Consider the following 15,711-nt stretch of genomic DNA (forward strand, 5'->3'; position numbering starts at 1 on the left):
GAGTTATGGTGGTCAGGAAATCTCTTGACGAAAGCTAACTTCTTTTTTCCAGAGAGGGGTGTGTTTTGTTTTATTTTGTTTTCTTTTGTAATGAAGGATCCACCTGATGCTGACAATCAGATGTGACTTGGGGTCCCACCGCCAGTGTGGAGACTGAGCTGCAGGTGGGTGGGGAGCCATGAATATGACTTGAAGGGAAAAAATGTCCTTCCCCGTGAGCGCTCCAAGTTCCTTTAGGTTGCTGTCCTGCCCTCTCCCCAGTTGTCTTGAAGAACCAGGAGCCCTGCTGCTGACAGACTCCTGCTTTTCACAGAGGGCTCCAAGGTAGCATTCTCCACGGCCTCTCAGTGATGCTCTCCGCCTAGACCAGACCAATCACCATTGAAATCTTGGTTTTCTCAACCAATTTAAGTCTTCTCCAGGTACGTCAGCCCAGTCTGCCTGAATCCACCCCTTTAGGACTTTCTAGCATTCATTTAATGGGAACTGGGAGAAAAATTAATATTTCAGTGTAAATATTTTTAAAACCAAGATCGCAGTAGAATTCACACACAGTCATAGGCAGTGTTTCATGTAGCGCTCTGGTCCGTCGTCCTCCTGGCCACGGTTGAGATCACCAGTTTTTAGGTGGACATAACATGTACTTGATTCTACTGAAAGGGACTTAATTATTTCAATAGCTCTTCTGCATTCAAATATTGTACAGTATCTCAGACAAATTGAGATATCTACGTGTTTAGAGGAAAGTGATAGGACCAACCTTTAGAATTTATAAAATGTCCAAAAATATAATGGAATTTGATACCTTTTAAAAAATTCTTACTAGATCTGGCTCCTTTACTGAAGCAGATCAGTTTTGCATATAAAACTCTAAAATCGAAATGGACTTAAATTAGTCAAACTGAATTACTGAGTTCATGCAGACTACATGTACTTGTAAAATCGTGATTGAACACTGACTCCAAATGTCTGTCCAGTAGGGCTTCGTTTTTGCCACAGGACCCGAGCCAGTTTTACATCACTATACCTGAATTATTCCATTAAGTTAATTTGAATTAAAATATATATGGTTTGAAAAAAATAAAATAAATAAAATATATATAGTTTGCAAAAAGATTCAAATTAATTCAGATTAATCATTCAGATTGGTTTGTGTGTGTTTGTAAGATTAACTTCTGAGGAATCTCAATCATGGTAGGAATCATCAAAGAGTAAAAGCAGGAAAATCTGAAGGATTTTGAAAGATCCTAAAGAAAGAAGCAGGCACTTTCTCAATCAGTGTACAAATGTCAACCTTTGATTAAACTAATACTACCTCCTCCCCAGTGCTGGTGTTCACTTAATATGTATGTGTTTAAGAAAATAAAAAATATGGGAAATTTGTCCAGCATATCAGAAATTTGTAAATGCTATATCTGGTATCCAGAACTTGGCAGTAAAAAGTTTCCTGTGTTCACTATCTCTCCCTTCTTCTAAGTTAACATTTTGAAAATGTAAAACCTCATACCTTGAGATAATCCTTAATTGGGTTCCCTTCCTTTCATACATATTTTTTTCTCTGTTTATTAAAATCAGCTGTATCCCCAAATTACAGTATCTACAGGTATTTTCACTGATATATAAGGTTAGCTGGAAAATGTATTTATATTATTTTTATTCAGAACTGCCATTCTTTTCAGTGATCTCTATACCTGGAGATGACTAGTCCTGCATTTAAAGCCACACCCACAGGTATAATACGCTTAGTTCTCTAAGCCAAGGATTTACCAGTAAATTGAACTTTTTAGCATAACCATCATGATGTTCAGCTGCCTAGACATCAGATAAACACCACTCAGCAAACTAAGAAACTGTCCTTGACACTCCTTCCCACTCCCGCCTCTTTCCTCACCCCCTTTTCAAAAACCAAAACCTCTGTTATGAGTGTCTTTTTCAGACCATAAGGCAGACTTTAGTAACTTTCTACTTTAAGTACTAAATATCTGGCATTTTAAACTTTCATAGAGTACATTGTGTTGGACACTGGAATAATACTCTTCATTTTCACCTGTGAAATATGACTTTATTGTACTTGAAACACCTCTTTTGCATTTCTCCATTTGTGCCATTCACTAGTGGAGATGAATTGTATTATACCATGATCTACTGGCTTTTTAAAAAGCTGTTAAGTATGCACATTTTTGGTATAGCTATTATCATTTGTACGTATATATTGTATATACACATGAGTGCCTATATGTGTGTATAGATAGGTGGATGTATCTCATACTGTACATTTCCATCAGGGCACTTAAGGTTCTGTTACTTGGTTATTTCAGTCCTCAGTTAAGGCAAGAATGCATGTGTTTCTTAAGAGTGAGTACTCTGGGTTGATATTTATGAAAAGATGGTCATTAGATGCTATCTTTTCTTTTTTAATACCCTCTTAGCACTTGTGTGGGTGGGAAGAAAACTGGGTAAAATGTGGATCCATAAGATGCAATGCAGTAAAAAGTACTGGGGATGGAGCCAGTTAGTGTTTCCATGGGTCTGTGTCGTGATACAGTAAAAAATAAGTGATGCGGAGAGAAACGAACCATGGAGATTGAAAAACACTGGTGGTGATTCCTCTGCAAAGATGATAGCCAATCACATAATCTTCATGTGCGCTATCTCTACATTTTTCTTAGTGATGCCGTTGATCCTTGTACTTTCTGTACTCCATTAATACTAATAACTATTAATTTTGCTAAGGACCAAAATAGCCAAGAAAGGAGTTGCGGTTATGGCATCTAAGGTTCTCCTAAACTAAAGTCTACAGGCCATGGCCACTGGGGGAGGGATATGGGGTTGGCAGGGGGCTTTCTCTCTCCAGCTGCCTCTTCCTGCTTGCTAATAGTTCTTCCCGCACCTTCTGCCCCTTCTGAGCCACTACTATATAAGCACAGATTTGGCCCAACACAGCAGCCCTTTCCGACGAATTTTATATGGTCCTGCATATTTTTGTCCCATTCTCCCACTGTAAAGTGTCTAGTGTGTATTCAATTCAGGAAATAATATGTTTAAGTATATAAGTATGAATCGCTATTAGTGATATAAGGAGGTTTCTGTTTTTTAGATAAACTTCTTCCTCTAAGGGGAAAAGTCACATCTTGGGCTGCCATCTTGGAGCTGCTTACCAAAATACAGGTCATTATTAAAGAAAAACAAATTCGCTATTCTGTTTTGCCTCATCTAACGTGATAGGGCTCCCACCAGTTTGTAGCATTGCCTTTGAAAAGGCCCTCTAAGTTGGTAAGAACTGGAAGTTTCCCATGCTCAGATTCCTTAAAAGGATGAAGAGTGTGCTGTACATGTAGCAGACTTGCCTCTAGTGCACAAGGACTCTGACTGAAGTGTATTTTGCTGTGTCTCTGGTTATGTTGTCTGAACTTTTATGAAATCATTACAATAGGTCTGCATTGGAAATGCTTCTTTGTGAAAAACTAATTTTATTGAACACTGTCTAGAAAAAGAAATTGAAGCTGTGAACTCTTCCTTTATTGTGCATTTATAATTTCTACTGAATTCTGCTAGCCCTCTTTATAGTCACATGGACTAATTTTTCCCTCATTTATATTCAAATTTACAAAATCTTACTCATACAAGGGAAGAGAAACCATTTGGCCTAATGGTAGTCTTCAGATCACAAGTTACCAAGAAGGGACTAACAGTTACCAAAGGGAAAGGGACTGGGGAGGATGGGTGGAAAGGGAGGGATAAGGGGGAAAAGGAGCATTATGATTACCACACATAATGTGGTGGGTGGGGGCCACGGGGAAGGCAGTATAGCAACTGCAATGTTGTTCATTGTAAGTGTATATTAATGATGCCAAAAAATAATAAAAATAAAATAGAAAAAAAAATGATAAATGTGCCAGGTGGGGAACTGAAACTCATTACATTGCTGATGGGAGTGTAAAATGGTGCAACTATTTTGGAAAACTCTTTAACAGATGCTTATCAAGTTAAATAAACATTTACTAGGATAGAGTAAGTCCTTAACTAGTTATCATTTACTCAAAAGAAATTATAACACTGGCACACAGGAACTAGTACACAGCAGCTTTATTCATAATGACCAAAAACTGCAAATAATACAAATATCTATCAATAAATTAATGTATTATAGAATTATGGTATATTCACACAATGAAATACTATGCATCATAATAACAAGGAGTAGAGTACTGATACGTGGCAGTAACACAGGTGACTATGGAAAGCATTATGTTCAGCCAAATCCAGAAACAAAATAGCACATACTATACAATTTCCCTAAATTCTCTAACAGGCAAAATTTGTCTAAAGTAATAGATCTACAGTTGTCTGCGGTTGTCTGGGGCTAGTAGGGGGCAGAAAAGGGGATGTGAGAAGTGCAAACTTATGAACAACGTATGGAAGGATCTGTATGAAATGCTAATATTTCTCTCTTAAAGTAAGTAGGGCTGTGAAGAGCATTGCCTGTTAGCCTAGACATCTGTATTACCTAAATTTTTGTAGCAATCGCTCATAATTTTAAGAAATTTTGTTCTAAATTTGAGAAAAATAAAACAATATTTTTAAAAACCACAACACATACTCTAATTAGGGAGACTACCCAAATGGCTATTAGCAAATTTTTTAAATCCACAAAAGACTAACGCATTTTTAAAAATTACTTATGTGACAATTCCAACATTGATGTCAAAACATTTGAATCAAACACAAGAACAGAAACATCCAGATTAAGGGTTAATGTTCCTTAAATATATACATATCATTCAAATCACTCAGAAAGTACCTAATCTGCCAATATATAAATGGCCAAAGGATTTCAACATTCCATAAACAGGTAATAGAGATAATTGGGAGAAGTCAAAACCTGAAGCATAATGGGTGTAGTCATGAGTTTTCTGATTCCGTTTTCCTCTATCTCCTGGCTTTGACCTAAGAGTTGCCTGAGTAACTATTTTGATAGTGGTGATGACAAGAAAACCCTTAAAAGGAGTCCCCTTCTTCTATCCCCAAGGGGACCCTGTGACCTGGAGATGGTGAGGAAATATGCTGGGGTTTTTTCCTACTCTTTTTCCTCTTCGCCCTAGACTTGCAGTGCCAGAGGAACAGAAAAACCCTGTGAGAAAAACCTTTCTCTCAGGCCAGAAAAGCTAGAAACAGGGCCTCTGTTGCCCAAACAGTATGAGGAGAATTGCCATTATGTTTTTTTTCCTTTTCTCTCCTTTCTGCACTGTATGCAAGGACAGCCCCAGTTACAGGGAACTGTACAATGCAGAAGTCTAAGGGCGTCTGTGTCTTTCTGACCAAAGTAACTGGGAAAAGGCCACTGGAATCTGAAGAGAATGGGGGAAATCATGGAGAGGAAACAACTGGAAAAGACATGCCTATCCTGGGTATAAAGTAATACAAGTAACTTGTGTTTGTATAAAATAGACTCAGAAAGTATAGCAAAGGCTATGAGAAAGAGAACTAATAATGTATGATATATACTATTGCCTAAGTCCTAGACTATCACTGAGAGACATAGCACAGGCCAAATGTAAAGAGCACAGGGAAAGTTTTGAAAGTAGAACTGGTATTAGAACCGCCACCCACAGAAAGTGAGACAGAACGTGTCATCTACACTGGTTGCTGTCTGCTAAAACAAACAAATCAACCTCCAGAAGATGCAAACATGACTCAGAAATGACAATATCATATTCAAAATGACCAGAATAAAATCCAAAATTTACTGCACATGCTAAAACAAACAACACACACACACACCACTGGAGAATGTGACAAATTATCAAGGGAAAGAAAGGACAGATGCCTATTTTGAGAAGCCTAATGTTGGAATTGTCACATAAGACTTTAAAGCAGCTATTATAACCATAGTAAATGCAGTAATGGTTAACACTCTCAAAATAATTGGAAAGACTGAAGTTCTTAGCAGAAAAATAAGAACTATAAAAGAAGATCCACATTGAGAAATTTAGAACTGAAAAATATAATTACCAGAAATTACAAAAGAAATTGCATGGGCTCAACCGCTGAACAGAGATGAAAGAAGGGTCTGTAAACTTGAAGATAACAGAGCAGCAGAAATTATCTACACTGAAGAAAGACAGGAAAAAACACTGGAAAAAATGAATACATCCTTAGAAACTTGTGGGACAGTATCAAACTGTCTAAACTTCACATTATAGGTGTTATATAAAGGAAAAGAGAATTTTATTTTTTTAGAGAAAATAATTCTTACTCAAAGCAGGAAAGAGCCCAGATTTGACAAAAACATAAATTTAGAGATTCAAGATGCTCAGCAAGCCCCAAACAGAGCAAATTCAAAAGAGTTTAGGCCTGATAAGGCCTAAAATTAAAATCAGTAACAAACAGGCCTGATAAGGCCTAGACATGTCATAATGCTAAAAAGCAAAGATAAACTAAAATTTGAATGATCACGGATTTCTCATAAAATACAGTAGAGGCCACAGAATGTCAAATGATTAAGGTGAGGAAAGGAAAGAACTGCCAACCCAGAAGAGAATCCTTTATCTAAGCAAAAGTCTTGTAGAATGAATGCAAAAAGCAGAGAGGAGAGAGAGAGAGAGAGAAAGACTTAGATGAAGGAAAGCTAAGAGAATCTGACCTCCATTAAGGGAAATGTAAAATATCAAACAAAAGACAGCTGAAGGCTGTATTAATACTACATGAAATATTCAGAGCTTCAGAGCTAGGAAAATTACAAGGAGTAGAGAGAGACATTACATAATGTCATGATTCCATTCATCAAATTATTTAGGCCTGCTCTAATCTTTATTATGTCCCTCCTTCTACTGACTTTGGGCATCATTTGTTCTACTTTCTCTAGTTTTGTTAATTGTGAGTTTAGACTGTTCATATTGGATTTTTCTTCTTTCCTGAGGCAGGCCCGTATCGCAATATACTTCCCTCTTAGCACGGCCTTCGCTGCATCCCACAGATTTTGCAGTGTTGAATTAGTGTTGTCATTTGTCTCCATATATTGCTTGATCTGTTTTTATTTGGTCTTTGATCCATTGATTATTTAGGAGCATGTTGTTAAGCCTCCATGGGTTTGTAGGCTTTTTCATTTTCTTTGAGTAATTTATTTCTAGTTTCATACTATGGTGGTCTGAGAAGGTGGTTCAATTACAATATTTTTGAATTTACTGAGGCTCTTTTTTGTGGCCTAGTATATGGTCTATTCTTGAAAACGTTCCCTGTGCACCTGAGAAGAATGTGTATCCTGTGGCTTTTGGGTGGAGTGTTCTGTAGATATCTGTTAAGTCCATCTGTTCTAATGTGTTGTTCAGTACCTCTGTCTCCTTACTTATTTTCTGTCTGGTTGATCTGTACTTTGGAGTGAGTGGTGTGTTGAAGTCTCCTAAAATGAATGCATTGCTTTCTATTTCCTCTTTTAATTCTGTTAGTATTTGTTTCACATATGTAGGTGCTCCTGTGTTGGGTACATAGATATTTATAATGGTTATATCCTCTTGTTGGACTGATCCCTTTATCATTATGTAATGTCCTTTGTTTCTTGTGACTTTCTTTGTTTTGAAGTCTACTTTGTCTGATACAAGTACTGCAATTCCTGCTTTTTTCTCCCTATTAGATGCATGAAATATCGTTTTCCACCCCTTTACTTTCAGTCTGTGTATGTCTTTGGGTTTGAAGTGAGTCTCTTGTAGGCAGCATACAGACAGGTCTTGTTTTGTTATCCATTCAGTGACTCTATGTCCTTGGATTAGTATATTCAAACAATTTACATTTAGGGTGATTATCGATAAGTATGTACTTATTGCCATTGCAGGCTTTAGATTCATGGTTACCAAAGGTTCAAGGGTAACTTCCTTACTATCTAAGAGTCTAACTAAACTCAGTTAGTATGCTATTACAAACACAATCTTAAGGTTGTTATTTTTTTCTCTTTGCCTTTTTTCCTCCTCCATTCTTTATATATTAGGTATCATATTCTGTACTCTTTTTCTATCCCTTAACCTACATTGGGGTAGTTCATTTAATTTTACATTTGCTTAGTAGTTAATTATTCTGCTTTCTTTACTGTGGTTTTATCACCTCTGGTGACAGTTATTTAGCTTTAGGAACACTTCCATCTATAGGAGTCCCTCCAAAATACACTGCAGAGACAGTTTGTGGGAGGTAAATTCTCTCAGCTTTTGCTGATCTGGAAATTATTTGATCTCTACTTCAACATTAAATGATTATCTTGCTGGGTAGAGTATCTTGGTTCCAGGCCCTTCTGCTTCATTGCATTAAATACATCATGCCACTTCCTTCTGGCCTGTAAGGTTTCTGCTGAGAAGTCTGATGATAGCCTGATGGGTTTTCCTTGTATGTGATCTTTTTTCTGTCTCTGGCTTCTTTTAATACTCTGTCCTTACCCTTGATCTTTGCCATTTTAATTATTATATGTTTTGGTGTTGTCTGTCTTGGCTCCCTTCTGTTGAGAGATTTGTGCACCTCCACGGCCTGAGAGACTATCTCCTTCTGCAGATTGGGGAAGTTTTCAGCAATTACCCCCTCAAAGACACTTTGCCTTTTTCTCTCTCTTCTTCTGGTACCCCTCTAATATGAATATTGTTCCATTTGGATTGGTCACACAGTTCTCTCAATATTCTTTCATTCCTAAAGATCCTTTTTTTCTGTGCCTCAGCTTCTTTGTTTCCTCTTCTCCACTTTCTTTTTCATTTATCCTCTCCCCCACCATATCTAATCCACTTTTAAATACCCCTTTTGTACTCTGTAATGAATGGATCTCTGTGATGATTTATTTCCTGAGTTCTTGAATGTTTTTCTGTACCTCCATGGTCATGTTTATGATCTTTTTGGAATATATTTCAGGAAGGTTGATGAGTTCATTTCATTTTCACTTGACCCTTTTTAATGTGTTTTGGGGATTTTGGTTTGAACCAGGCTCCTTTGACATTTCATATTTGTATGTGGCACCCTCTAGTACCCAGACATTTGTTCTCTGAGCTGAGTTTCCTGCTCATGTTCTGGCATTTGGCTTGTAACCTACAACAATGGAGAGGAAAGAATGAAACAAAGCAAAACCTTTTTCTTTCAAAACCATCTTAGACCAGTCTACTATCAACTAAGTAGGTAATTCATGTAGGAGATCCCAGTCAACAGCTTCTAATAAAATTTCATCTGAAAAAGCATACAAGCTAGATGGTTCTAAAATTTAAATGGGAATGTAAAGGACGACCTAGAATAGCCAAAATTTTGAAGGGGCATAAAAAGTTGGTAAATGTCCATCAGCATAGCAAAATGTTGTAGAATCACTACTTGTCCTCTCTGTTGTACAGCCCTCCCTCCCCTTTCTCCCTCCCCCCATGCATGCTAATCTTAATACCCCCTTTCTTCTTCCCCCCCCTCCTTATCCCTCCCTGCACACCCATCCTCCCCAGTTCCTTTCCCTTTTGAGCTGAAGCAGATAGGAGAAAAGCTAGCTCTCTGCCCTCCCTCCCCGCCATTTGCCTAAAAGCAGGGCAAAAGTTGGCACAGAAGTTAAACAATCACTGGCAACCCTAGAACCCTTATGAGCCCAGAGACTGGCACCAGGGGACTCTACATAACAAACTTTACTGACTAGTCCTCATCTTCTATTATTCCCCCCTTACGTCTTCCCTCCCACAGTTCGCCACCCTAGGAGCTCAAAAGTCCTGTTCCTTTGTCTTGTCACTTCTCCGGACAGTTACTGGGTCGGTTGGTTTCTTTGTTTGTATAAGGCTATATATACATATATACATATCTGAGTTACTCATCCCTGAGTATATACAATGCTAATCAGTTTGTCTTTCTCCTGTTAACCTGTCTTTTGTTACGAAGCCCCAGCCTCCGACAACCTAGAAGGGTAAAAGGGAAAAGATATTTCTCTTCCCCTACCAGGGGCTCTCAGGCACTTGGGGGTAGGTAATTCTGTGACTGGGTAGCTGAATAAATCCTACCCAGAAGGAGGGGAGGGGTCGCGCGAGGCCAAAGCTGTCATTGGTCTCCAAGTAGCAGCCGATATTCCTCCTATCAGACAGCATACAAGGAGTGAGTGTTTGGTAGATTTTGTTGTTTGGGCCATTTTCTTTCTTGCCTGAATTTGGATGTGACTACGGACTGGTCTTGTGTCTGTCTTGATCCGTTCACGGCCACAGAATGGCCTTGTCTGCTGTTGATGTTGAAAATTAAGTGAAGGGAAACCTCGCTGCAGATGGAGCGGGGAAGCCCTGAAAGTCGGAGCTCTCACCCACGAAGCCCTCGCGTCGCAGTCCGCAAGTCTACACAACCAGAAGGAAGAAGGAAGATGGGAATTATTTTGACAAAGGGAGGAAACTTTGATAAAGTTTCACACAGGAACTTTATCTCCTGCCTCCGAGGAGGAGGAGGACGAGGACGCCTCGTTGCCGCACAGGCAACGCCTTAACCCGCTGCTCCGAGCCAAGGAGAAACCCCCCTGCCCTGGAACTCCTCCTAAAACCTAGGAAAAGCTGACCTTCCCTTCGTCTCCTTGGATCTGCTTGTGGATCCTCATAGCTTGTGCGCCCGGCTTGCAATTCCTCCGCTATTCTTGAATACGCTCATTTTGCTAGTAAAATAACTGGCTGCTTTATTTTTAAGGTTGACAGTGTTCCGTGAAATTATGTTTGGCACTGGGAGACCACCGTCGCCTAGCTGTGATGGCTAGCTGTGATGGCAGGCCAGTTTCCGGGGGCTGCTTTTCTCTCTCTCAACACCCGAGACACATCACGAGATCTTAGCGATCACATTTTCCGTGTAGCTCGAAACAACCTGCTATTTCATCATCCTAGGGGCATTTTTTTTCTGCAGTTACTTCATAGGTCCCCAGCTAGGACGAAAGAGTCTGCAAGAATAAGGAAATGGAGGAATGAGGGGACTCCCTTAGAGGGCTGATGCAACAGTGAAATAAGTCGTGGCTACGGCATGATCCTTCAGTTTTCTTCTTGCGTTGCAACGAAAAAGTATGGAATCATCTTTCAAGAACGTAAACAAGCAGATGGGAGGCACTATCTTTGTAGTCTGATTTTTCCTTTCGTTGAACACAATGGAGAATTCAGGAATTTAAATTTTTCTACCCACAATGGCAAAGAAAAGGAAATGGATGGAGAGGAGCACGTTTCTATTAGACGAATTCAGAAGATGAAGGCAAGGGACTGGTCTCCATCAAGGATGGTGAAAGGGATTATATAAGTGAAATCTCAGACTGCATGTCTTCAAAGGACAATAATATCCTAGATGAATTATCTCAAACTCTAGAATTTGCAACTCAACAGCATTCGGAGCCACCAAGGGTGAAAAAAAAAATTCTTCAACTGTTGTGTCTTGGCAGTGCAAGTGTGAGGAGAACCAGAAGTACCGTGATAAGCTAAACCTACTAAGAGATGTTTCTGAAATCTGGAAGCAGTGTTTTACCCGCCGGGTAGGACAGTCAAGTGAGCCAGTTGGTGGCATTTGGAGGATGTCACCGGATTCAGGTATTTAGACTCTCAAAACTTGGAAAATATGAAGTGAAAATGTGGGTTTGCTATGTTTAAATTATTAGGTCAATGTTTAATTAAATCATTCCCATTATCCTTTATTTTTACTTCTATAGATTATTCACATGCACACACGACTTAAATATAAAAAATAGGTCCTTCTTACAAAAATCACATGACCATCACAGATGCTAAAAAAGCATTTGACAAAATTCAACATCCATTCATGATAAAAACTCTCAACAAAATGGGTATAGAGGGCAAGTACCTCAACATAATAAAGGCCATATATGACAAGCCCACAGCCAACATTATACTGAACAGCAAGAAGCTGAAAGCTTTTCCTCTAAGATAGGGAGCAAGACAAGGATGCCCACTCTCCCCACTTCTATTCAACATAATACCGGAGGTCCTAGCCACGGCAATCAGACAACACAAAGAAATAAAAGGCATCCAGACTGGCAAGGAAGAAGTTAAGCTGTCTCTGTTTGCAGATGACATGATACTGTACATAAAAAAAACCCTAAAGAATCCACTCCAAAACTACTAGATCTAATATCTGAATTCAGCAAAGTTGCCGGATACAAAATTAATATGCAGAAATCTGTCGCATTCCTATACACCATCAATGAACTAGTGGAGAGAGAAATCAGGAAAACAATTCCATTCACAGTTGTATCAAAAAGAAGGAAATACCTAGGAATAAACCTAACCAAGGAAGTGAAAGACCTATACTCTGAAAACTACAAGACACTCATGAGAGAAATTCAAGAAAATACCAATAAATGGAAACACATCCCGTGCTCACGGATAGGAAGGATTAATACGGTCAAAATGGCCATCCTGCCTAAAGCAATCTACAGATTCAATGCAATTCCTATCAAACTACCAACAGCATTCTTCAACGAACTAGAGAAAATCGTTCGAAAAATTCATATGGAACCACAAAAGATCCCAAATAGCCAAAGCAACCCTGAGAAGGAAGAATAAAGCTGGGGGGATTATGCTCCCCAACTTAAAGCTCTACTACAAAGCCACAGTAATCAAGACAATTTGGTACTGGCACAAGAACAGACCCATAGACCAATGGAACAGACTAGAGAGCCCTGCTATAAACCCAAGCATATATGGTCAATTAATATACGATAAAGGAGCCATGGACATACAATGGGGGAATGACAGCCTCTTCAACAGCTGGTGTTGGCAAAACTGGACAGCTACATGCAAGAGAATGAAACTGGATTATTGTTTAACCCCATACACAAAAGTAAACTTGAAATGGACCAAGGACCTGAACGTAAGTCATGAAACCATAAAACTCTTAGAAGACAACATAAAGCAAACATCTCCTGAATATAAGCATGAGCAACTTCTTCCTGAACGCATCTCCTCAAGCAAGGGAAACAAAAGCAAAAATGAACTCATAGGACTACATCAAACTAAAAAGTTTCTGTACAGCAAAGGACACCAGCAACAGAACAAAAAGGCATCCTACAGTATGGGACAATATATTTGTAAATGACATATCCGACAAGGGGTTAACATCCAAAATATATAAAGAACTCACACGCCTCAACAACCAAAAAGCAAATAACCCGATTAACAAATGGGCAGAGGATATGAAGAGACAGTGCTCCAAAGAAGAAATTCAGATGGCCAACAGACACATGAAAAGATGCTCCATATCACTAATCATCAGGGAAATGCAAATTAAAACCACAATGAGATATCAACCTCACACCAGTAAGGATGGCCAGCATCGAAAAGACTAAGAACAAATGCTGGCGAGGATGCAGAGAAAGGGGAACCCTCCTACACTGCTGGTGGGAATGTAAACTAGTTCAACCATTGTGGAAAGCACAAAAAAACTAAGAATATAAATACCATTCGACCCGGGAATCCCACTCCTTGGGATTTACCCAAAGAATACAACTTCTCAGAATCAAAAAGATATATGCACCCCTATGTTTATCGCAGCACTTTTTACAATAGCCAAGATATGGAAGCAACCTAAGTGTCCATATACACAATGGAATACTATTCAGGCATCAGAGAGAAACAAATCCTACCATTTGCAACAACATGGATGGAGCTGGAGGACATTATGCTCAGCGAAATAAGCCAGGCGGAGAAAGAGAAGTGCCAAATGATTTCCCTCATTTGCAGAGTATAACGACAAAGCAAAACTGAAGGAACAAAATAGCAGCAGACTCAGAGACTCCAAGAAGGAACTCGTGGTTACCAAAGGGGAGGGGTGTGGGAGGGCGGGTGGGGAGGGAGGGAGAAGGGGATTGAGGGTATTATGTTTAGTACACATGGTGTGGGGGATCATGGGGAGAACAGTTTAGCACAGAGAAGGCAGATAGTGAATCTGTGGCATCTTACTACACTGATGGACAGTGCCTGCATTTCAGTATGGGTGGGGACTTGATAATATTGGTAAATGTAGTAACCACATTGTTTTTTCATGTGAAACCTTCATAAGAGTGTGTATCAGTAATACCTTAATAAAAATTTGTTAAAAATTAAAAAAAAAATAGGTGTTTCTTGCATAAGGGCCTAATGGGTCCTGGATAAGCACGTGTTGATGTCTACTTTTCCCTGGCATACTGAGAGTTAAGATGAGCTCACTCAGCCTGCTTGTATGTTTTGCACCAGCTACATTAAGCTGGTGCAGCCCAGAATAGGTAAGAGAGGTGGGTGGAGGTTGGTCACGCGCGCGTGTGACCAAGCAGGATCGGGGCAAGGGAGCTGAGGGTACATGCAAGGAAATTAACCTGGGTCAACAGGAACTTGAGGACACTGGTCGGGGGGGGGGTTGGGGGAGAAGGGATAGTGAAAGGTGGCAGGTACCAAAGGGATGCAGAGGGAGGGAGGAAGCGGGTAGAAGATGATTGGAGAGCATGATGCTGGAAGTGGATGAGGTCACAGCAATTGGTAATGACAGGACCTAGAGCTGGACCAGGGGAATGAGTGGTGAGATCACCAGGTTTATGACAGGAGTGTGCTGGTGTGTTGGTGTCTTGCCAATGGGTTTCAGCCCCGGGCAAGTTCGCTATGGATTCAATGTGACCAAAGAAATTGACAGTAAAAAGTTTTTGGGGTGAAAGGGTTATACCCAACTTTATTTCCAGGTGGCAGGTCAGTTGCTAGAATCCCATTCACTCAGAGCGAGTCTGCATGCAGCAAGTCGGTCTCTGCCTCTGGGCCTCTCTGTCTGCACAGTCATCCTGCACAGCTGTGGTCCAGGCCTCTGTCCTCGGTGCTGCCACCACTCCAGCCTCTGCTCTGCTCTCCTGCAGCCTTGCAGCCCTGCTACCCAGAGCACTGGGCGGAGCTCTTCATATAGAGTCAACAGCCATGTATTGCCCGCAGGTGTGCATTGAGCTAGTCAACCCGGGCCAGGTGAGAATCCTGGCCACAGAAACTCTCATTTTATCCACAGTTGAAAAGAGAGAGTGAGCCAGGAACTAAAAATTTTCAAGGAAGCGACCTGCGGCTGGACAAGATGACAGGAACAAGGAGAGGTAGCGGGTGCTGTAGTCTGATGGCCTGTGATTCAAAGCTGGTGTGTTGGGGCAGTTAGGGAAGCAGGACGGTGGTCTATAAGGGACAAGGAGGAGCAAGGCCCAGTGGAATCAGGGGTGGGGAGAGGGAATAGTCACCCTCTGAGTAGGCTGCAGGAATGCATGCTCTCAGGCAAAGAAGGTTAGAGCAAGAAGGGAAGGGAGATTGAGAGTAAGGCGGGGGGGAGGCGGGGGGAAGGTCAGAAAAACAAGATTTTGGGAGTTGGAGCGGGGATGGAGAAGAGGTCCAAAAGGATGCAGAGTGGCAATGGAGAAGAGCTGGGAGGCCCGGGCTTCCTGGGAGGCAGAGAGGCATAGGGGCACCCGTAAGACCGGCAGGGTTGCAGGGGCGGAGCATTACAGGTGTGCACAACTTGCGGTAGGTGGGCTTGAACGGCGAGGCGCACGGAGCCTGGAAGAAGATTGAAATAGGCCTCGGGCCTGCCACTTAAGTCAAGCGAGCCGCCCCTTCTGTACAACGGGATAGTAGTAGCAGTCTTTCGACACGGAGATTTTGCGAGTGTAAGGGCCATCGCCCCGTATTAAGCGCTAAATGGGAAACGCTTGCTAACTCACTTGACTAGCTGAAACACGAAGGTCAAGCAAGAAGCAAAGCT

At 40.6% G+C, this 15,711-nt stretch overlaps 1 protein-coding gene across 1 annotated transcript in view; it reads right to left on the bottom strand.

Annotated features, from left to right (window-relative positions):
* Window positions 1–8,708: 8,708 nt before the first annotated feature.
* The window catches only part of LOC140849155 (serine/threonine-protein kinase TAO1-like), a 33,870-nt gene continuing 26,867 nt past the window's right edge, over window positions 8,709–15,711 (bottom strand). The window contains exon 3 of the mRNA XM_073235655.1: window positions 8,709–9,054. Coding sequence (XP_073091756.1) covers window positions 8,989–9,054 — 66 coding nt within the window. The 3' untranslated portion in view covers window positions 8,709–8,988. The remainder of the gene's footprint in view (window positions 9,055–15,711) is intronic.

Source organism: Manis javanica, chromosome 4 (genome assembly GCF_040802235.1).
Source record: "Manis javanica isolate MJ-LG chromosome 4, MJ_LKY, whole genome shotgun sequence".
Taxonomy (NCBI): Eukaryota; Metazoa; Chordata; class Mammalia; order Pholidota; family Manidae; genus Manis; species Manis javanica.